The sequence below is a fragment of the Melopsittacus undulatus genome, chromosome 5 (assembly GCF_012275295.1).
Source record: "Melopsittacus undulatus isolate bMelUnd1 chromosome 5, bMelUnd1.mat.Z, whole genome shotgun sequence".
NCBI lineage: Eukaryota > Metazoa > Chordata > Aves > Psittaciformes > Psittaculidae > Melopsittacus > Melopsittacus undulatus.
The window spans coordinates 1996934-2021848 of record NC_047531.1 but is presented as its reverse complement, the minus strand read 5'-3'; the positions used below and the strand labels follow the sequence as shown (position 1 = coordinate 2021848).

The 24915-nt window shown below is 40.5% G+C and overlaps 1 protein-coding gene across 1 annotated transcript in view; it reads right to left on the bottom strand.

Moving 5' to 3' along the window:
• CELF2 (CUGBP Elav-like family member 2) overlaps positions 1–21038 on the bottom strand; it is a 378952-nt gene extending 357914 nt beyond the window's left edge. The window contains exon 1 of the mRNA XM_013128049.3: positions 20922–21038. Within this exon, the coding sequence (XP_012983503.1) occupies positions 20922–20974 (53 nt within the window). The 5' untranslated portion in view covers positions 20975–21038. The remainder of the gene's footprint in view (positions 1–20921) is intronic.
• Between the last annotated feature and the right edge of the window lie 3877 nt (positions 21039–24915).

The window sequence follows — 24915 nt, the reverse complement described above, 5'->3', positions numbered from 1 at the left end:
GTAACAAATAATCCCTTCTCCTTTTGCCTCCTCCAGCCATACATTCTCACAGAGAGCACATGTTGCAGCATGCCAAGCACAGCAAATCCTATTGTCCACCTCTAACCCCCAAAGTCATGTTCTCAGTTGGCATCTCACAGGTGTGTGCATTCAGGGCCAGTCAGGACAACTGCTGAACTATGTGCTAGATAAACTTCTCCCCATGTTTTTGTTGGTTTATTGCACTTCTTTTCCTTTCTTCTTTTTCTACTATTCCGTTGGAATGAAGAAAGAAAAATAATAAATACCAACAGAAAGATGACAAAACCAAAGACAAAACCATTCTTGTGAACATTTCAGTCACACTGTCCAGTCAGTAGCCTCACCTCCAGACTCAACCTCTTAGCTAGATAATGGCAATCCTCCTTGTGTCTCTTATGGCTTATATGACCATATCACAGCTCAGCACCGTGGAGTGCTGGGAGATCCTGGACTCATCTGAATGCCCTGTTGCTATCAGCACACTCCCTTCAAGCAGGATGTTTTCCCTGATTCACCTGCCCCAGTATATGAGCATCTTCCATATATAGTTGATTCCACTATAAAAGATAACTAAGAAACTTTGACAAAAAGAATCAAAAACTCACAAAATATCCAAGTTTGATGCAAAATGATGTTCTGTCCCTTTTTCTGTGACTTTTCTTAGACATACCCAAGCCCCAGACTCTATCATCTTTCTTTCTCACACCCCACTCAAGTCCAACAGATACAATCATTGGCAAATTGTCTGTGATTTTTAAGACAAGTGAGTTTCTGCCTATGCAACCATCATCTGAAGCACAACTGAGCTGTGTTTGCATCCAGCATCCCCCAGAGCAATCCTGAGTCAGTGGAACAACCCATCCCTGTGTCCTCACATATCCTGCCCTGTTTACCAATAATTTGCAACCACTTACAGGGAAGATCCCAGTTTTCCTTAGGTCGCTTGCGACAAAACAGTTCAAGAAACACTGATCAAATGTAGACACGATAAAAGAAGTGACTCTGCCTCTTTTAACACAATCCTCTGTACTACTTAAATTGAAATAAGTGAGATTTTTCCATCTTTTTTTCTTTCTCCAAGAGAAAGCAGCAAGAGAATCATTGTTTTGGCCTCAAGGCATTCATCAAGCCCTCTCATTTCTTTCTTGAGTTCAGCAGAGTAGCCACTTTATCTCGTGTGTGATTGGATAGATTTTTTTTTCCCCAGGAAGATACTTCATTTTAGTGTATATGGAAGGTATATTGCACATAGAAACCAGGGGAATAGAGTAGCAAAGCACTAAATCTATCTGATAAAGAACATTTATTCAAAGACAACCACAAGGCTCAATCTAATTGACAATTTCTGCTAGGGGCCCATGATTAAAACACGGAGGCTGCTGCAGGTAAGAACAGGAAAGAACTAGCACAGCCATTGGCAAGAGCTTGCACAATAGCTGTCATGACCAGCAGTTATCACTAATTTGCTTTTAGCACCTAGTATTAATCAAGATGTGAGGAAAAAAGGCTTCAACTGAACAGCAGGGTGGAGCCCAGAGGAAGAAGAGGTTAGGGAAACTGCGAACAGGGTTTCTGTTACAAGTATCCTCTGGAATGTAAGTTGGATATCCCAAATATGCATGTGTAAATTGCTGGGTTTTACAACATATTATAGGCACATTAACCCATAAGTTGTCCCTGTTACTGTTTTGTATAACCTCATCAGTTCAACGAGATCCTTCATGAAGACTTCCTTTGTGTCATTTCTGTACAAAGGAGAAACACTATGCAGAAGAGTTAAGAGTCTATTTCTGCTTCTGAAGAGATCTCCATCAACTAACCCCCACAGATGATAACCATACTGTGGCATTTGGTATGACTCTCTGATGAAGCATCTTGTGAACCCAACAACTGAGACAGCAAATACATAGTAAGGGTTTTTTCCCAGCTAGCAAACCAGGGGCAAGGAGGTGTGGTACACCCAACACGTCAATACAAACTTCAAACACTTCATGCCTGTGCCAATACACTAGTGGAAAAAACCCTTGTGTGCAGCACGTTGTTTCTCAGGTGCATCTGAGTGGTGCACCTTGGTACAAATGCTGGTGTGTGTCCCCCTATTTAATAATGCACCTGGACATAAAACTCATTATAGTTAAATAGTTGCAGCACACATGCTAAAGATAAACCCAGTCCTTTAGTCCTTCATGAGTTGAATCTAGATTGTTTAGATCTTAACGTATACCAACCTACTTGAAAATGGGTAAGAGTATATACATTTACATACATTTTTAAGCAGCAAAGAACCGATCCTTGACAAACGGTTGAAGTATTTTGCCAGTGTTCTGGGCAGATTTTGGAAGTCACCTTGAACTTAGTAGGGCCACTGTCTGCTTGGGTACTTCTCTAAAGATCACTGTGAATCACACACAGGAACAAACAAAAAGCCATGTAATTTAAACTGATCCTGTATTTGTGTCCTCATTCAACAGAAATAAATTGCAGTCAGGCATTTGTCCAGCAGTTACGTGAGTACAAATCTCTAAGACAGAGACTTACTTAAAGTAATAAAACAACCTTAGATAATATCGCACTAAGGCCACGCTTGTGGTTACAGAGAAGCTTCACTCGACCTAATATTAAAAGTCTTTGTTAGACATATTTATGTATTTTAAAATCTAATCTAGCCTTAGTAGGTTCAGAGTTGATGTTGATTTGGGAGTTACTGTTTCAGCCAGTACTGGAATTTAACTACAGATTATCCAACCTCTTTCAGCTCTCAAGTATCCAAAGCTATAAGAATCTGTGACTGTCCTTTTTATACAACAGCTTGAGAGCTCCCTGTGTATGACCAGAGACCAAATGGTTCTGCTCAGGGCCTAAGCTGTCTGTACACGACTGATCTCTTTCCTCTGCTTGGGTTAATACAGCTGCTATATATCTAAGGATGAGATTTAAGGTTCTGACACTTGGAATCTGCTCAGATTTATGGTTTAACATCAATTAATGTTTGGAAAAGAAGACGGACTAAGGATGGTGAGGGAATGGGGACAGGAGAAGAGAGACTTCCCCTCTAACCTTCTGAACCATCAGTGATGAAGACTGCTGGAGAAGAAGCACCTACACAAGAAATAGTTTCAAAGCCCTGAAAAAGTCAGGTGGAAAATGGTTTATTAGTCTTACGTAGGAAGATACTTGAATAACAAATATGCCTGTCATCCTTTATTCCAGCTTCAAAATACAAACCAGGGCTTTACACCTACTTTTCCAAGTCTTTCCAGTACAAAGTTATGCCATTTGACATAGCTTGTAATTTCCTTCACTTTTAATAAGAGCTTACTTTTTAGGAAGTACAGACATCCTATTTATGCATTTTTTTCCTTGAAATGGGTTAGCTGCAAAATGCATTCACAAATAATTTGTATCAAACGACTTAATCAAAGCAGGGAAAGTTTCTCTCTGTACTAACAGTTGCAACTATCTTCGTTCATACACATTTTTGAGGAAACCAATTATGTCACTGACTTACCCGTTCTCTGAGGACCCTCTTCCCACAGCTAAAGCTCTCAACAGATTATTTGAGGAGAAAGAGATGGGGTTAGTTTGTACCCGAGAGTACCAAATGAAGCTAGAAGGTGATTAGAGCAAGGTTTGAGAGTTCAAAGGAAAACATGTTATTCAATACCATATACAACCATTTATATTCAAAGACCTAATTAGCAATGTGTGTAATGAATCCTACCTACACTTCACAGAATACCATTTAACTCAAAATTCTTCAACGTTATTTGTGCTTTTTGGAAGTCAACTGGCATTGAAATCATCACCACAGTCTCCTCTGGAAAACACATATGATTACATTGCTGCTTACAGTCATACTATAAATACCATTTATGGAATTATTGCAATTCCATATAATCTTTGAGTCTGTATATCATGGGTAAGTGCATGTATGCATTACATGTTTAAATGTAGCAGTCAGCATTTGTTTTCTGCTTTGAGAAGTGCTACATGCCACCACGTAAGGAGTGTCTTTATGTATGTAGGCTTCAATATCAGTTAATGTTTCAGCAGACCATTCATGCTGGTCCAAGGAGTTATTTAGGAACCAAGGACATACAGTTCATGGAATCACAGACTAACAGGTTGGAAGGGACCTCAAAGATCATCTGGTCCAATCTTTTTTTGCAAAACCACAGCAACCTGTCCAGTTGAATCTAAAAGTGTCCAGCGCTGGGAAGTTCACCACTTCCATGGGAACTTATTCCAGTGGCTGACTGTTCTCATTGTGAAAAGTTTACCTTGTGTCCAATAGGAAGCTCCCCAGGACTAACTTGTGCCCATTGCCCCTCATATTTTCCATTTGAGTCTTTGCAAAAAGGAAGTCTCCAAGCTCTCTGTAGCCACACTTGAAATAATGGGACATGGTGATAAGGTCTCCCCTGAGCCTTCTTTTCTCCAGGCTAAACAAACCCAGGTCTCTCAGCCTTTCCTCCCCAGGTTTTGGATCATCTTTGTGGCCCTTCTCTGGACCCTCTTCAGCTTGTCCACATCTTCTTTGTATAATAGGGACTGAAACTGAACACAAAACTCAGTTCTGCCTACTTGATCACCTTACATACTGTATTCCTGGTACATTCACAAGGTCTCAGCATCTCTGGTCTTGGAAGGCTGGGTAGGACGCTGTGTTAGTCCATGCTGTGCCACTGCTTTTGGTTACCTATCTTGGGCATCACCAGCTGAGGTCTCCAGGCATCCCCCAACATTTATCTCTGCCTACCTTCCTCATGTCTAGGACCTGCTTCACTTCCCATATATTTCCTTCAGTTGTGAACTTCACCTTCTTTCTAAACCTCCTCCTCTCCAAGACCACTGCTTTCTAATCACATCTTTTCAACCTTCTCTTCTTTCTGGGTCCCCAAACTTCCCATTTACTAGTCAAAACAGTCTATGTGCAAAGGACAAGTGATCAGCCTGCTAATTGATGACTCAGTGTCATCTCTCGCTATTAACTGGAAGACAGCATGTGCCACTTCTGTTGAGCCCAGGTGCTCACGAAATCTACAGCCAGCTTGTACCTATTGCTGAGAGGAAGCAGCAGGATTTTATGTTTGACAGTTCAAAAGTTCAAATCTGGCCATCCACCCCCCACATCCCAATTATCTGCCTCATGTTACGATTCATCATTTATTCTTTTTTGGCTGGAACTGTCATCAAGCATGTATTAACTCATCTCCTGCAAATGATTCATTGCGAAGTCACACACTTTGCAGCAGGAGAATGATAAGAATCTGGTTTGTATATGAATACAACACTTGTTTACTGATTACATGTATGTTAAGAATGTTGTTATCCACTGCTTTTATAAAGAGGTGTAAGGCAGCATTAATCTGATTTATGAGTACCAGCACCCTGCATTGATTCTCCCTCTGCTACATAACTTGTTGGGCTGCTGCTGCATATCATAAGAACCCACACAAGGCAGCAACATAACTCTTAAGTTAGATATATCCCTCCCCCAAAAAATACCAAACACATTTAATCATGCCCACAAATATTAGCTTTAGCCTTATGTAAGCCTTAAACGAGCACACAAATCTTACTATCACTCTTTGAAGTCTTAAAACACTGGCAAGATTCCCAAGAAAGCCACTGTGATTTTGGAGAACAGGAGAAAATTCAAGCAAGGCAACAAAACTCAGCCTGTCACAAACAAACATGTCCCTTTGCCAAACAAAAGTTCACAGCAAAGTCAAACACAGTACTAGAAACAATTGAGATTCACAGAGAAGAAAAGGCAGGAGAGGCTCAAACCCTAATGAAAGCACACCTCTTTAAACTGGGGGTCTATTTCTGGTTTGATATGCCAATATGGAACTCAATCACGAACACTCTTTCAAGTCAGGAAGAGTTAAAGGCAAGTAGTACCTCGAAGAAGATGCCTTAACAAGAACCGGCTTAGAAACTTCCCAACCCATGCCTTCATTTTAGACTGTGGAGACTGGAAAAACACCCAGTGCTCAGGCTAAACTCAGGATGCAGGCAAAAGGCCAGGCTTTCTTAGGAGCTCAAACTCCAAAAACTGAGAGCCCAAATGACTTTTGAAGCCATCACTTTTCCTGTCGCAGCGAGTGCCAGTGAGCAAGAGGATCATTTGAAAACTTGGCTACAGGCCTCTTAACTTTCATTTTGTTTCTTTTAAACAAATAGCTCAGCCTAACAATCTCCAGGGCAAACACAGCTAAACAAAAAGATCCCCACCCAGCACTCAGTGACTATTAAGCTTTTGGTTTGGCATAGAGTCTTCTTTGACAAATAAAAACATATTTTCTTCATACATAGGCTGGGGATGTGCAGCTAAGACTGATTAGTACTGGTATGAAGCTTTAAAACTCCCAGATCTGTAAAACAGCAAGCTGTAAGCATGAGAATACACAAGAACTAGACTTAAACTATTTTCAACAACTTAGAATCTTTCCATGAAACACACTGACAAAAATCTTCACAAGCTGATGTCTTCTGTGCGTGGTGGGCAGGAGTTTTACTATAGCACGCAATTAAAAGGAACATGAAAATCTGACCCAGAAACGGGACTGATGCTTCCATTTGGAATCAAGAAACATTTGTATGACAAGTAGTCCAGGTGAAAGGGAAATATCCCAGAACATTTGGTCAGAAGCTCATGTGGAATTAGAATCATAGAATTATAGAATAGTTAGGATTGGAAAGGACCTCAAGATCATCTAGTTCTGACCCCCCTGCCATGGGCAGGGACTTTAAAAGAACAATTCAACTGTGCCATAATCTTAGAGGTAAAGAAAACCCCACTATACTTATACCTATCTATATACATAAATACTAGCATATCTGTGCATTTTTACCTTCTGAGTGAACAAGAGGGTTTTGACCTTAAAAGTCTTTGCATACATGTGAACATCTGTGCCTTTTCCCTGTGTGTTTATAGACTAGAAATCCCCATTCACATAAGCAATTTGCTTAGAGCCAAGGAAACTTGTAACTATAAAAACTAGGTGCACTGGATTCATTATCTTTACTTCTAAAGATTTCTCAACATCAGGATGATGGCCAGCATCACACTGCCCTGTGGTACAAATATCAGACTTGTAATGACGGACCTTAGGGTTTTACTCCCGTTCCTCCCCTGCCATTGACAGTACTACACAGAAAATTTAAAGTTCATGATTTATATTGTTGCTCTGTTAAGCAAAATAAAGTCAGGAATTAAAGATTTAGGGGGGAAGGGTTAGAAGGAGAAAAACCCCTAAATTTCTCCCAACTGTACCAACCATGGTTGTGTAAGGGTTTGATTCTGGTTGATGGCAAGAGTTGGACTTTATCTACAGGAGGGAAAGAGGGAGTGTTGAAAATCAGTTATTTGCAAAGAAAGAACATAAAGCTGCAAAGCAGCAGGAGTTTATTGGGGTAATTAAGTAAGGAATCATTCCTGCACTTTGATTCAGTTCATAATAAGCTTAAGAACCACTCAAAGGTCCAACTCAAGGTTTTGTGTTTATGTAACCAGACCCCTCAAATCTGACATTTACAGACCAAAGTTGACTACTGCTGGTTTTAAAACAAAGGGAACATCTTAGTGCCTCCCCATCCTCTTTAGAAGGCTGATGTGTAAGTGTAGGCACAAACAAAGGTTACCTTAATCCCTCCCACCTTTTCTGAACTTCTCGCTCAGCTTCTGAGATGCTTGGCACAGAGGTGGTAATCTCAAAACCACTAAATTGTCTTAAGCCTCCTAAAAATAGGCAGCAGAGTGTCTCTCAGGTGCAATACTTTAGGCAAGGACACTTTTAATCCCCACCACCACAGAAAGAAACATCAAAACCAAAAAGCCATTAACAACAACAAAGCCCCCAAACAAACAAACCTAAACCAAAACCCACCCCAAACCCATATGTAATAAAGAGAGGGGGGGAGGACCAACACAGAAACCTTTCCTACAACACTGAAACTACCACAAATATCAAAAGACCTCAAACATGACCCTCCCTCCCCGAGTCTGAACCAAGCTGCAAAAGGATTCAACCAAGGCACACACACAAACCCCAGACAAACAAAACAGATTTCAAGGGTTTCAACTCATGGCAAATAAATCTTTCATGCTTAATATGGAAAGAAAAATGTAAAAGAAAAAGGACTTGCAATCCCAAAGGAATAAGGCTTTTCTGAACAAACAAAAACACAAAATGAACTAACAAATCCCCCCAAAAAGGCAAAACCCTTTGGTTGAGCACACACGTCCTTCTATAAAAAAGTAGAATTTAATGCAAATCAAAACTGGACCAAATTATATCAAGACTTGCTATGCATGTAATGCCATTCTCCATCTATGTATTTTCAGATGCACTATCCAGCTTCAGAAAGTTTGAGTTACAACATACAAAAGACCTTGCAGTCTTAGGATCTTCAAGAGCCTGTCTTTTCTGGCCAGTCTAATCTAATCCTTTACCTCACCGATGTGTCTGAATTTATCTTTGATCACCACCGCATTAAACTCCCAGGAATGAAATGAGAATCTTGTTACATTAAAACAAAGTTGTTTATAATCAACCATGCACAAGCTGTTGGTATGGCTAGCTGCCACACAAATCAACCTTAAATCAGGCCAGGCTTACAGCTGAAATACAACTAATATGACATTATTCTTTCAGACATTTGGTTAGGCTGACAAATTTGTAACTCTAATTTACACAATGTCCCCATGACATGTGGCAGTACAGCTATTGTGTACAGAGATTTTATCATGGGGAAGAGGGGGAGGAAGTCCACATTCTCCCCATGCAAATCTTGCCCATAACAACGTCGGAATGCATGCTGGCTTGCTGAAGTACACAGTTTACCTATCTGAGAGCACATCAAGTTCAAATGGTGATGGATAATTATTTTAATGCAATGAAAAATTACTGTGTGGAACCTAGAAAGTGGTTAAGATACCATATATAATACAGTGAAAGAAAAGTATATTCTTCAGTGACATAAAGCTTGAGAGATTTATCCTTTTTTTGACTCATGTATTGCATCTCAAGAAAGGAAATACTGTTGGAATTCAATATTAGGAAAATAAAAATCAATTAATAGGATTTTAACACGCTTGTATAACACAGTTGCCGTCCCAAGGCGTCAGAAGGGAGTGTTTTTATGACCTACCATCCCTAAGAGGTACAAAAAGCCTACATGGATGGGATACGTTGCCAAATAAGGAAAGATTCTTCTCAACCTCAAGTAGTAACTGGCCAAAGCGTGAGGACTTATGTCCTTCCCCATCCATTTTAATCCTGTCTAATTGTAGATGTTATCATCCATAATTTCCCTCCCAATTCTAAGCATTTGGTTTCTACTGGCACAGCATCCTCTGAGCTAATTGTCATGTGGGTTATTGGTTTCAAATCTCTCACAAGATCTTCCCTCCTTTTCCCCTTATTATGACAAAATACAAACAATAAAACCAGAAAAGAAATACAAAATACAGCATGAAAAATAAACTGTGATTCTGTACAACTCTGTCTCAATACTTAAACATTCCTCATCATTTCAGACCTAAAAGGACTTCCTTATTAGCTAACTATTGCTGGAAACCCTCAGTTAAAGCCCATTTTTTTATCATCTTCCTGAAGGAATTAAAACTGGCTGCTACTACTGAGGAGATACAAAGATACCATATATAGGTAACTGCTCTGTTCCAGATCATCACATCTTAAGAAACCATCATATATACTGACTGCACAGCTTCCTCCCTGCAAAGCTGATTGTATTGGGTAGTGCCACACTAAGCTTCCAGCTGCGGAAGAAATACAAAATGCCCAACCCTTTGCTGCTGGGCTACTTCTGCTTTCCCATCCCACTTTTACCATGTAGATTTGTGCAAACTTCCTGTGTGGTCTGACTGCTGTTGTGCATTATAAGAACAAATGTGGACAAAAAGAATAAATGCAGAACTAATTCTTTCCTCTAAATGGTCGTGTTTTGTGATGTTGCAACGTGAAGCCTGACACTGTTACATGTTCATATCGCAAGCTCACTGTGTACATGGCTCATTTTCATCAACAGAGCTTGGGTTTCCCCTGTTGCTATAAACTGTATTTTCATAATACCTGCTTAAATTTAATCCACAACCTGAACTGACAATACACAACACACAATCAGCTCTGTAATAACTTGCAGAGAGTTTGATGGGAAAACAAGGCAGTGATTAGTACAGTCAAATTAATAACATAGTTACATTCAAACTAGGTTTGTGTACATTACAAGACATTCTGTTTTAAAGTGTTTTATTTTATTATGTTTCGTTTTATTGTCCCTGCCTATGGCAGAGGGGTTGGAACTGGATGATCTTTAAGGTCCCTTCCAATCCAAACCATGATTCTATGATTTTTAATTAAACAGTGACTATTGTAGAAATTAACAGTAATTGAGTTAATTACTGTGCAGATGCCTGCCAAGTTAGCATCTGTGACTGTATCAAACATACAAAGGTAACTTCTTAACTGCATGTAAATAGAATAAAGTTATGCCTCCTGGAATTGAACCTCCATGCTCATTCTCCTTGTTGCCTTTACCCAACCGCACCAATGTGAACAACGCAAGTTTTCTTTGCAGTGGATCATAGTGTTTGTGCTGTTTTGTCACTGTAAGATTACTTACTTATTTTTATGGTTTGATGCCCTGCTGTGCTTGGTTCTGTAGTATTTACAACTAAGAGAAGAAAGGATGCGAAGTGCAAAAACTGCATCCCAGATTCCTACCAATAGGAAAATTCAGATTGTAGCTTGTTATAGAAAAAATTGCTAGACCGGGTACTTTTAAATTAGGGGATCTTTTAATAAAAGACTTGCTTTTTCTCTGGGGTGTGGGGGTGGAAGACTGAAGCTGCTTTTGAATTCTTCTTATGAGAAGAATGACAGTAAAGACATAAAAGAAGGCCTCAAAGTCAACATAAAATAGCAATATAGCCAGCTTTGAGGCATCATGTAACAAGACTCTACAGTAGCACTCATAAGAACTATGCACATGGTGTAAGCTCTCATTAACCACAGATTTTAATGACTCTCATGGCAAACAGAGCAACGTGCTGCCCACAGACATATAGCTGCAGCTCTCACTCAACAGCAGGGAGATCTGAGCTCAAAGTAAGAACAGACCCAGAACCACGTTGTTCCGAGTTAAAAATACAAACTGCTTTTGCATGAATTAATTAATAAATAAACTACAAAATCCCTTTGCAAAAATCAGGAAACTTTCAGTCCAAACTGGTAGTGAAGAAATAAAGTTACTGTCTAATATATCAAGTCTGGTTTCTCCTATTACCATTTTCCAATGATTTGGAGTTGGTATGCAACTTACATAGTTAGTTTACACAGCTTGCCTGCGACCTAGGTTGCCACAGGTTTAGGGTTGTTAATAGACTATGCTAAATTTATTAGTCTATTTGAACACTGACTATAAAGGAAAGAGCTAAGTCATCTGTTTCTTTTAAACACAGGAAAAAATAAGTAGAAAAATAAAACTTAATGTAACCTTATTCCCACGAGCTTTTTAGAGTCCAGACTTCAGACACAGTAAAACTGGGCATCAGCGGGGTGGAATTAATTAGTACAATAAGTACTCTGACCAAGGCATTTTTTCTCCTATTAGATCCAGGAACTTCATGTACAAAAAGAAAGATGTCAAGTCTTCTGCAGTGCGTGTGGGGCAAGTAGATCTTGCTCAATAGAACATTGTCAGTTTGTGTCATCTGGAAATCTAACCCCAAAAGTCACATAAAAGACCCTGCCAATTAATTCCTTTTTGAGTCAACATAAGTTTACATCTGTGTATAAATACTTTTCTCCCCACCACTGCATTTGAAACCTTTAATACTTATCTTCCCCTTCTGAGCTTATAATTCTTCCCAAATCCCTTATTTTGGCACGTCCAGCCAAAACTTGACCCCAGTCAACAGCATCTTGCAGCTCTTGGCAAGGTCAGTTTTTCCAACAAGGGGGAAGTCCAAGGGCCACAGAGACATCCACCAGCTTCAGCAGTGCCAGCTATTGGTGGGACTGAAGCTCTTCCCCTAAGCCTAAAAATTAAGACTCTAATACATAACACAGATGACAGACCCAGTACTTCTTGAAGGAAGTCACACATAAAGTCATGCAAACCTCCCAGGGACTAGAAACCACCTCTGATTAATATACAGTAACCCCTTGCTTGCTTAAAACAGATTAATTACAGCCTAGGAGACAGAGAAGCAAAATTCATCCTACAAGTGCTTGAAGGTGAATTTAGTTACTATTTGCAGAATTAAAGTAGTCTTGGCTTAAAATGTGACAGTGCCTCCTGGTTCAGGATGAGTGTAACAGGAAGAGTAGTGCTGGGGTGATGCATGTAGATTAACTCACTTGCAGATTTATAACCTATTCTATGTGGAAAAAGATTAGTAAGTCCACAGATCTTTCAGAATGTGAATGTCCACAGCTTCAAAGACTCGCCTGAAGTCCTTTCTATAATGCATAATACTTGTCTTTAGGACCTGGAAAACAAGAACCCTACTTAAAACAAAGAGTCTTAAAGCTAAAGCAAAAACCCTAACCTCTCCCCCCTTTTACTTTAAAGCTTTCTGTAATATCCATGCAAATTCTTGGATGGAATACGCTTAATCAAATCGCTCCAAAGTCATACCAACATTTCAAACCTCAACTAAGTTCTGGCTCCATTGATCTACTAATTTAATACATAAATGTATTAGTCTGCAGTTCAGGTATGTCAAGCTGAGAATCAGTCTTCTACTACCAAAGACTCTTGCAAAGTTCCTTGAACAAGTAAATGAATTTTTTAACAGATACAAAGTATCCATATAAAGCATTTCTTGAAGATAACCAGCTACTGGCAATTTAACTTGACATCTGAAAAAGGAAAAAGGTCTAGCACAGCTGACATGGCAGATCTTCCCAATAATCTGAAATCCACATGTACAACAGAAGAGGCAATACATTTATTGTGGGAATCACTGGAGCATCCCAATATCCCTACCTTTAGAAATTCTTTAGTTTTAAATCTTGGTTGGAAAAAAGGACCAGCAATAAAAGGCCAGTATGTGCAGATCAACAGTTCATAGTTGGCTAATACGAGCTTGGAACCAACTCAAGAGCATGCATCCTATAATGAGTGAGTAGAACAAACTCTGTGCGCAGGGGATGCACAGACTCTCTCCCGGATGAGGATTAAAAAACCCAAGGGATCTCTCCCACTTGTGATGAAACATGGGGAAAACACACAAAGAAAAACATCTTGGAAAGGTAAATAGGAATGTGATTCATGAGGTTGGTTTGTTTGGGTTCCTTAGTAAGGAAAAATTGAGTCTAATCAGTAGAAGCATATTCAGGGGTTAGATAGTAAAATTCAGGTTATGCTAAGAATTTTTTAGTGCCACAGAGCATTTTTCAGGAGTATCAGAGCTCTGAAGTCTGAACAGGTTCCTTGGGAGACTCACAAGACAACACCCATAGAGAACAGTTGGAGCATTTTCCCTATGGATAAGAAATTCAGCTCCTGCTCAGGTCAAACAAAGTAGAACTCTTCTTGGTCTTGATGTAAAGGCCCAAGAAGAGAGTCTGCAAATCTCCTTGGTGATCTGCACCTTTGCTTTATCCTTTGTACAGCACTTGAGACTAACAGGGGTGCAAGAGATCTTTAATGAAGCTATCTTGAACAAAACAAAGCCTGTTATACAGGCAATGCTGTAACAATAACTGCTAGAGGAGTCTCATTGCTCTAATGACTGCATTTGGACAAGTGGTTACATTACTGATGGCTGGGAAAATGCCATGTGGCACAGGTATCACTGAATAAATGTGATGGAATACAGGTGAGTAAAGTTTCAACTGAGGAAAGGATTACAAAAATGGAGAGTAAAACATAAGCCTATGGAAAGAATTATTCACATATGCACCTCTCAGACATGAAAAAAGCAGCTATGCAGAGAAATAACTTGCGTACTAAAGGAAAGACTAAGCTTGGAGGCAGTTTAATAAAGCAGAGCAGTAACAGAACTTACACATTTTGATAAAGGGTTACTGAACAGAAGCATCACACACAGAGAAAAACCCAAAGGGGAATAATAAGAAACCCAGACACCCAAGCTAAGTAATTTACCATTAGGCAAAGCTCATTCAGCTCTGGGTTTCAGGCTTAAAACCAGCTTCAGCCTAACAACTTCTTGGAAAAAAGCTGATGCATGTGAGGAATTCTAGTGGCTCCTCTGTGGAACTGCATTGTAAAGGAAGAAATAGTGAAGAAAAGGTTACAGGAAATGACCAAGGAATTACTTGTTCTCAAAAAGAGTTAAATTCTAGTTTCAGTGAAGTAAGTTATTTTTGTGAGGGCAGGTTGTGAAAAGCCCAGACCAAGGCTTGAGCCCTCACTGCTATGGGCTCTGCATGGAAAGAGCCGTGCATCTCTATAGCCATGAAAAGTTTACAGCCAAAGTAGATAGGATAGGTATTAACAACTCCATTTCACTTGTGGGAACTGAGGCACACAAAGATTAAGTAACTCACCCAAACTGACACGGAAAGCCTGGGAAAACCTTGAAATTATAACCTCATCTCTCAAGTCACACTGTAGCACTGCCACTGCCCAGTTACCTTTCCTTTCTACAGGCAAATTCATCCTTATTTCAGTTCTACTGAGGGCAGAATTAAGCAAAGCTTAAAATTAGTAGTGGGCCAGTTAGGAAAGCGCTGCAGGAGTAAATTAGAACTCTTACTGGTTTTAGAGATTAAGACTATGAAGTGGTAGGTGAAAATCAGTATGATTAAGTAGTGCATGTAGGAAAGGATGATCTTGGTTTTTACCTGCATCCTGCAATATGTGGATCAATGTAACTGGATGCCACTAATCACAGGTCATAGAACCATAGAATGTTTTGGGTTGGAAAGGACCTTAAGATCTAGTTCCAACCCCCCTGCCATGGGCAGGGACAACTTCCACTAGACCATATAGCCCAAGGATGAGGAATGAAATTTAGGGGTATAATAGATACAGAAATAACACAATCTCCCCTCAAAAGAAAGGAACCTGAACTCAGTGTCTCAAGACCTTAGCAGGGAAACCACTCAAAACAGCTACCACATGTCCCAAAACACAGATGCAAGACAAACTTACAAATAAAGAGAGCCCTGCCAAAGCACTGCTTTTGTAGCATAAAGCAAGCAGGAAAGTGTCAAACCACAGAATTTCCTTGCTGCAAGATGTTGTGGGCTCCAAGCTACAGCTGCAAAACCAGATAAATTCATGGAGGAAGCTGGCATAGGAAGTCCCTGACCTGTGCATCACTGGTGGCTGGATCACAGTGTTACTATACACTTACCGTCACACTCTTGCTAGGCATCTGTGTTGCTGGCACAGTAATTTCATGTTACGTTGTAGGGGTTGGGGCAATTTAAACAATTAGGCAAAGGAACATAGCAGCAATGGCAAGTAAACCCCTTTGTGAAAGAGCATTCATTTGAATTGGATGGTTAAATCCCCCATAAAGCACAAGGAAGATTTAACAACGCATGTTCAAATGAACAAGATATAATACGCTTGTATACAGGCTTAATATGAAAAGTGGATTGTTTTTAGTAAAACAGTGGAGAATAACCTCTTATTGAAAGGAGCAATATTGAATTTTAATCAGGGGAAAATAAAGATGCAAGAGAATAAATCTGCACCAGCTTAGAGAAGGACTGGATGACTTTCTCAGCCATCAACAATGGGTGCAGGAGTGTGTTACATCCTAATCTGCTATTTTCTGTTATCTTCACTTTTTCAATCACCCCATAGATCCTGTGTTTCTAAGAAGAAGAAACAAACCAAGAAAGACTGCCAGCATTGTCCTCAGTAAAGTGCAAAGGAATCACAGACACAAAAGATGGAAAAATGATTAAAATCCTTTGATATAGCTGGCCCTAATTTTGCATCCCAGTATTATGCACTTGAGTGACTCCAGAGGCATTCAAACTGAAAGCAGAGGAATCCAGACTGTTTTGCTGCTCGTATTTTACATATCAGAGCTGAGAACCAACCGTCATACCCCTGGTGTCACAACTTGAGATTTATGTGACCCTCACTAGCAACACTTTCAGTGCCATCTCTGACATGTTCTGTGTTGTTGGAGGGGTTAACTGGAAAACCGTTTCTGGAACGTGTTTTTAGTTATTCCATGATACACACCCGTCTTTATGTATTTATTTATTTTAAGCCAACATATTGTGTCAATTATGGGGGAATCTGCGTTGTCCACTGACATCTGAAATTCCATTATCTGTATTTCATGGCGGTGATGGAGCCCAGCATTAAATCCATGGGCCAAACTTTCAGGGCTTGTTTTCTTTTGGTTTTGAGTAATGGGGTGGAGATAACATTGTTAAATGTTATTTAGTAAAACACATGAGAAAGTAAAACAATGAAAAACGGAGTAAAACACATGAGAAATAAGGGTTTTTTACCCCCTTTTTCCTGAACAATAGTTCTGTGCTGCAGGGGGGTTCAGGCACTCAACTGGTCTATTCTGATATTGAATACAAGGCTGGATGCCTTACCTTAAGCTTTGCTAAAACGGAAAGGGGAAAGCCAAAGCAGGAGTAAGACTACTGGCACATTAGAGTTTGGTCTTGGTTTATTTCTGTGTGCCAACAACTGAATTTGAGCTGTTGTGTGGACTTCCCCCTTCTTCCCCATTTTGATCACTTTAAAACTACTCAGTCCATAGGCAATCACAGGAGCAGGGTGTGATGATAGGGCTACTTACCCTAAATAGCTCATAATACAAACACAAACTAGGCTGAAATTGCTCCCTCTGGATTGACTTGTTAAGCATGAAAATGGCTTTTTTTTCCTGAAAAGCTAAACCATTTACAGGTTGTATGGATGGCATGTGTGGTGGGAAAAGGCATTTTGGAGAGAACATTTGAGTTGGTACATCTGCCTGACACATGGCATGTTCCAAATAAGACATTCCCAACTCCACCAGCCAAGTTTTATGGGCCAGTTCATTAGGATTTGTGAAATGCAGGTCGTTTGAATGCAGAGCAGCACAGCAAGATCCACTGCTTCACAGACTGCAAGTTCACTGCTCATCTGAGTGAGCACTCCTGCTTTTTGCTTGGATTTCACCTTGAGGTTGCAAAGTCAAGTTAAAACCCACTTTTTTGTATTCCCAGCCATAAGCCATAGAAAGGTCACATACTTCTTCAGATAGGAATGCAAAAGGGGGACAAGGTCTTCCCTGTATAGGTAGTTCATGTGATTTATAGTGCTGCATTTAGCCCTGTTGGAGCACATTAAGGGAGAAAAGCAGCAGCATAGACATGGCCTTGAGAGATGTATTTTGTTCTCTCTTAGTGCCTCTCCTTGCCATGCTTTAGCTGCTGCAGAGGCCCAGAACACAGGTCACTTCAGAAACAGTGACCAAGGCTGTCCCTATCACATATGAAGAGCAAAACCACATCTCAGGTGTACAAGGAAGTTTGAAACAGAGATTAGAGATATCTCTGGAGTCATAAGAGCTGATCTTGGTCTCTTATGCACTAGGGAGTCTAGGCTTCCAACTCCCTTATCATTTTGGATGTAAGTAAATGGGATTCCTATGTCTATAGAGGGCTGGGCAAGCACACACCATTTGCTGTAAGGCTCTGAAGGATATTTAAAAGGCCTGAAGTTTTGCCAATCTCTCCTGGCTCCAGAGAATACAACAGACATGCCACTTACTGTAGTCACTGTGAAAAGTGAGAAGGCATCTATAAAGGAAGATCAGGCAGCACTGTGTTAATGTCAAAGCATAGATTTTATGCTGGGAGCTTATCTGAAGAGAGTCAACAGGAGGGAAAGAACAAATCCATGAGCTATCAGAGATTACTTTCCAGTAACTTTAATATTCAGATCACTATCAAGAAATCCAGTGAAAGAAAATACTTTCTGTAGTGGGTTTTGTTCTGCACATTAAACTCTGTTCAGAGCCCAAGATCCTCCCCCCTTGCTGTAATGTGAACCCAGTGGGTGCTGAGGCTTGCCAGAAAGTACTGCAATCCTCGCTGTCCTACCCCAGACAGACAACAGAAGAGGAAGGACTGATGTAATATTATATATACACACACCACATTGCCATTTATTGCCATTAATACCTCTGCTAGCTCTCCCAGTGCTCTCCAACAAATCCTCTGCCATCCTCCAACACTACCTCTCACACCCATCAGGCTCCATCACCTCCCACAGCCTTGTCTGTTGTTATATTATATCTTTTCCTTTATTATTACCTTTATTCAGAGGGAAGAGGATGTGCTTCCAGTGGATTTAGGGAGCAGGGCAGAGGAGCCAGAGCTCAGCTGACATGAGGGCAATCAGCACCAAGGCAGTTCATAGCTGCACCAAGCCCCTGAGAGTTATTGAGCCCCAATGCCATTATTCCTCCCCCTTGCCCTGCCTCCATGAAATCTGCATCCTTCAGTCTTTTCCCAACTAAGCAGGTCTCAAACTGGGAGCGAGTCACAGAATAAATTACAGTAGAAGCACAGGGAAAACAAAGTTGAGAATCTGCTGCCATAGGATGCTACTCTTGAGCTGAGCATTGCATTTGCTACAGCATTTCATTTGGCTCTTAAGAATTGCTACATGTCACCTAAGAGAAGCACACAGAAACGTTGCTCTGTTTCCTATGAATATTAGCTATAGGCTCCTTTGTATAGGGAGAAGAGGCACTAAAAACAGTAAGTTCAGAAGCATCAAACAAGCTGGGAATTGGCCTGCAGAAGGGGAACTAAAATTTATGGAAGCCAGAAGCAGCATTTCAATGTAATAAGTCATAAGCCATATGAACTGCATGTTGATTTCTAGCTTTTTACTATCAGTGACTATTTCACTTATATTACATATAGCGATGCACCACCCCTTAACCCTCTGCGTCCTGCAGCTGATCAGCACAATGCCACATTCATACAGGGTTGCTGCTGTAATTATACGCTGTAAATACACACAGACACATCCAGTAAAACTGACTTAATCACATCTTTGACCTACTCTGCATCCATACAACTAATCTCCAGATATACACACAACACTAGGAAATGTCACAATGCTATAGGGAAAAAGTGCCAAGGAGATAGTTCTTTTACAGTCATGCAAACACATCATTTTTCTAGGAAACCAGGATTCTTTGAGGGGTCAACAATGTCCCCTCCTTCAATCTTTTATACTTTCAAGTGCTCTGTGTCATCCCTCAAAGCAGCAAAAACCTGGCATCACCTGACTTGACTAGCAGAGGAACCAGAAGTAGTCTCATAGAGTGAGATGAACTCTTAAAGCAATTCCTAGAATAGCTTTTCTGGTGCACACGCTGTAAGACAACACATATGAAGCTCTGCAAAAGTCCTTTTCGGGCATTCATTGGTGATGACTCACAGCAGTCACCCCTGCTCTGGTCTGATGTAACTCCACTATTTACCCCAGATGCCAATCACAGCCCTCCACTATCCCGCATAACACATGCGAGCTAACAACCACACTGAGGCTTTGAAAGTCAAATAGAAACCCATCATTCCGTGCTGACAGTCCTAAATGGCTTGAAAAGAGCCCCAAACAAACCAAACCAACAAAACAAACTTGCAGTAAGCCCGCTGTGCCAAGTCCCATGCCACAGTCAAGGATAAAGGATCTCAGTTCACATTCCTATGCACAGGCTCAGAAGACTGACAGAGAAATTCAAACTTCCGAAAAAGAAAAGTTCAACGTTCTGCAAATGTGAGAAAAACAGGAAAAAAACTACTAATGGAAGTAAACTTTACGGTTTAACTTTATAAGGGTTGTTTTTCCTCCTTCAGCTCAGGACACATTAATAAGTTCTTTAAAACACTGCAGTAAGAAGCTAAAATATACTGTATTATTATTATTGTATATGTCATCATAATATCACAATTCACATACCCTCTCAAAACCCTTGCAATTTACTCCCTTTAAATAACAAAATACTGCGTTAATACTAGGCGCAGCTTCATGTTTTGCATAAGAGCTGAAGAAAATGTATTTAGCTTTATATTTAACTATTTTTATTTCATTTCATTCATGTATTTCATTTCACCGTCTACGTTCCCAAATATTCCAGTGAAGTTTCTGCAAACCATCTGCAAACTTTCTGCATGTCCGGACACTCAGTAAGGCACTTACAAGCAGCATTAAACAAGGTCATTTAACACTGTGGAGCTGTAATAGCTGCAGCAGGCGTTAACAATGATTCCCCCTTCCCTTCTTTTTAGCAGCTCAAGTTACCCTTTTTCACTATACAAAGAAAAACAGCAGTACTGAAGGTAAAAAGCAGTACCAAACTGATTGCAAGCATCCAACTTTTACGTATCAAACACATGCCTTGGAGGGACAACAAAGTGTGGAAGTTTCAACACCAAAACGAAACAAGGAACAAAACAAGCACGTTTGTCCCCCTTGCTTCCCCCCAGGACTATTTTCCCACTCCTTGCTCAACTTCCATGCTGTTTTTTGCTCCTCTGAAGTTTCCCACCCGGATGCCCTGCAGAGCACGGTGCGGAAAGCAGAGAGTTAATCCCGCAGTTTCAACTGGTGGGAGCCTTTACTGTTAACTTGGATGTGCGGAGCAACCTCTCCTTATGAACAAGGAAGAAAGAAAGGAGAAAAACCCCTCTCTGCACTGTAACACTGAGAAGTATGTTTAAAACATCTCCCTCGGGTCTCTCTAAACATCTGCTCAAAGGTTTGCTGCATCTTAAAAGGGCTCTAATTACCAGAAACTTTTCTCTTACTTAAACCCAGGGCTCACATTTCGATTATAACTCAAGCTCCCGTTAATTTAGGGCTAAACCAAAAACGCCTGTACCAAACAGAAGAAAACATAGGCCTACCTTAAAACTTTCCAGCTTTTCAGAGGATCCAAGTCAGAGATTATAGACACCATTGCAGGAATAGTAAAGATAAAATATATATATAAGAAGGAAAAAAAACAGCCCCACAGCAGGGAAGCCTAACCACAAAAGCAGCAAGTACTCTACTCAGTGCGGGAATGACAACAAACCCAGCACAGCTCTTCCTCCTTCTCAAGCTGATAAGCACTTGTCCCAGCTTCTCTCCACCCCCAAAATCAATCTTGTGCTATATTGCTTCACAGTCCCAGTTTCATTTCTTTCCCACTACCTTTTAAAGCCCTTGTAATCTGCTCCAACTGATCAAATTTGACCTTTTTGTAGCCCACTTTATTCCAAGCACAGCCCTCAGTTAAATCTCTCTTTATTAACACCGTCCTTCTTGGCTTTCTCTTGGAGCAAACACAGCTCAAGCTTGAAGCCTCCTGTCTTTGCCAGCAATCATTTACAGATTACTGCAAGCTGCACTCTTCTCCTTTTGGGTATTTCCTTCTACCTCTGAGGTTTGCTTTTATATTATATCCTGAAGGTTGTTGGGGGCTTTCCCTGTTCTGTGCACGTTGGAGTCTGACACTTTTAAAGGAGGGACTTAACGCAACTCCTCTCCCACCCTTTTCTCCTCCCCTTACCCCTCGTATAGACAGGGAAAACCAGTTCACAACCTTTTGAATAGAGAATCACCGTCGTGTCCCCCCTTTATGTTTTAAAAGCTATTAGACTTGTGAGCTGAAGCTGTGACTGAAAGCAGCCTGATTTGTATGATGGTGGAATAATATGAAGCCTAATAATGCAAAGACAGATGTAACCCTTTGGGTGTTTGAGAGGGGGAAAAGGTGTCTGTGTAATTCTGTGAGCTTCATTTCTTCTGTCTGTTGCTACATAAAAAATAAGTAGTAAAGCATCCCCCAGATCACTGTGATGATGTGAAAAGTTGTGTAACTGCTGTTAGTGTGCGTTTATGTGGGAAAATCCGGATGAGTGGGTTATTTTATGATTCTGTAACACTTCTGGACATTGATTTCCCTGTATTTAAAGATTTATCTTTTGCTGTGCCCCCTCCTTGAGCTCGACTGATTCTTGGGATTGCTAGAAATTCCCAAATCAAAATTCCAGCAGGGTGTGGGGGGAAGCAAAACTGCACTTTATGATATGTTCAATCAGAACCAAACTAGCCCAAATGATGGATAGTTCCACTTTGCTATTCATACCACAGGGATACGCTCCTAGTTTCAATTTGCCACCAGTTCCCCCCAAAAACCCAAACCCTAAAGCTATAAAAAAGGTAAAAAAAGTTAAGTTCATCCCCTATATGTTAAAAAGAAGCAGTAATGTGGTCACATGGAGTTCTGGTAATGTGTGAGATCACACACTCATGGGAACATAATAAGGGGTACAATAAGGCCTTTTGAGGCTGCTTTAAGTCTTCCACCACCACTTCCTTTGGAGAGATAGAACTTGAGCTATGTCTAAACTGTTTCCAGGGCTCCCTTGTATGCTGTAGGCTGCTTTGGGGCAGGCTGACTCCCCCTCTCCCCCTTGTTGGCATCCCTATAGTACAAAGGCAGCACAGTGTTGCCCTTGCCAGAAGGTGACACTGAGGCTTCCCACTGCCCTGTGATCATTTTGCCTGCAAGACAGCAGCCATGAGATAGTGGGGTCTGATAGAACAACCGGTTTAAACAACCTAGATACAAAATGCCTTCTGTGTTCAAAGGCCAGTACATCACTGATCCCTCATTGAAGGGAAATGCACATTGAGAACACTCCTGCCTCAGCAAGTGGGGCCCCAAGTTCAGACCTCTGGGTTTTACACCCTCCCCTGGGCTATGGCTTCGATGGCTTTGCTTTGTCTCTGAGGGGTGTAACAAGGATAAACACATCAGAGACTGCTGATAGTGAGACTGAAGATGTGTATCTGGGGGAGGACAGCTGGGGGTTACAGATGCTCCATTCCCTCTTAACAGGCACAGGGTGTTTCTCACCTTATACACACATATCTCTGAGCACTTCTTCAGAGATAAGGGTTGTATCTGCCTCTGGAAACTTTGGGGCCATATATTATTTTACCAACAGGAGGTGGGTTAGATGCTTGCCATGGAAAATGAAATTCAATCCCCACTTGTCATATGTTTCTTTGTGGAGCTGAGGAAACCTTCATTTATAGCATGGGAAGCTATTAAAAAGAGATTGGACTTTTCCTCTCTTCCCAAAAGGTTGTAAACCACTCTTACACAGCCTAACCCCTCACTTGAGGCTGGGGAGGACATAAGTGGTTACAGTACACTGCCTTTTCTCTTTCCTCTCTACTGTCAAATGTTCTGGGTTTAGAGCTATATTCACACATTGTCCCATATAAACCTCTCACTGAACGTCTCATATTGATGACCAGGCTCAAATTAACAAAGGCTTCAAGCTTAGCTTGCAAACAAAAAAAGAAAATCAAAATACCATTTTATCACATCTCTTTGACGACCCCAATTTGAATTCTTGTCACATCCTACCCATCCACTGCTGCATGATAAGAAAGAGGCAATGATGCTCTGCACTTTCACCCACTTTGGGACCTGACTGGTTTCTGGTTTCTGTACTGGTAATGAGTAGGTGAGAGGTACAAGGGTAAGAGACCTTTACTTTGAGATTGGATGTTTGTATATGCCTAAACTTCCAGGACTAGACACAAGAAGTGGAGGACAGCAATTTACCTTGATGTATGTGGAGAAATCAACACCAAGAGTAACAGGTGATCCCCTGTCCCCCACTTCAGGTGAGTGCCAAACTGCACCAGGATGCTGAGCATCTCTTACTCTGTTCATCCAGAGATTCCACAAACTACCTCCATGTCTAAAATTTTACCTCTTACCAGTATATTTTATACTTTCTATAAACACAGTTTTGATTGCACAGAAAACACTGATTATTTCCTCTGCATGAAAACTATACCATAGCAGTAAAGATTCTTATTCCTTTCATATTTGAAACTATTTATGGTGATTTTTGTTATTTTTATCTTAAACTTTTCATGTCTGGAATGAAAGCCAGGTCTCCCTTTTGCTGGACCTGCCTGGCATTTTGCCATCTTTTCCCTATGACATTGAAGAAAGCAACTATAAGCTTTCTAAAAATAAAGCTAGAAGATTAAGTTCAGCACAGAGAAACTTGCGACAGGCAATGGATTTTCCAAAACAGCCTCACGTATTTCATGCAGCGTGTAGCTATAGTAAGAGAAAACAAATAAAACAGAAACTCACTGCAAGATTGTATTAACTCCTGCGCTTGGATAGTGGTTACTCCAGCCCATCTTTTAGTTCAATGTGGTTTTCTGTTGTGGTTAAACACTTTGTATTTAAAACTTTAATTTTTATGCTTTAAGCAAAGAAATTCCCTATGAATTTCACCTTATTTGCCAAAACAGCCAGCACATCTGTGGAATATTACTTGAGCAGATTTATCACACTTAGCCAGAAGGCAACAACCCTTAACATTTACTCTACCTGTTGAAAACCAGCCTATTGCATACCTTTGGTTTCTCATGCTGTAACATGCATGAGCTAGCAAGAGCTCAGCAGTTCCTAGTTAATATGATAAAGAAGTACAAGCTTTCCAAGATTCTGAGTCATGTTAAAGTAAATATACATATATTCTTTTGAAACCAGTATTCACATATACACACATACACAAAAGGATCTCTAAGCAATGTCATCACCCTTAGTTTAGACAGCTGTGGAGTCAAAAATGTTCCAGATCAGCTAGCTACAAATGTTTGAAGGTCAAGTACAGGACAAAGCCTTTAAAAAAGGCAGAAGCAATGATGGCCACTGAGTATTAGAAAGATGGTTTTATGTCTTGAGAGTTTTATTCCCAGCTTTTTCTTTACCAGAAACCTATTGGACTGAGGAATTCATAGCGCTGGGCAGGAAAATAAACCTAGTAAGCAGTTTGAGTTGGTTATTTAATCTTTCAAGGGTGTTATCACATT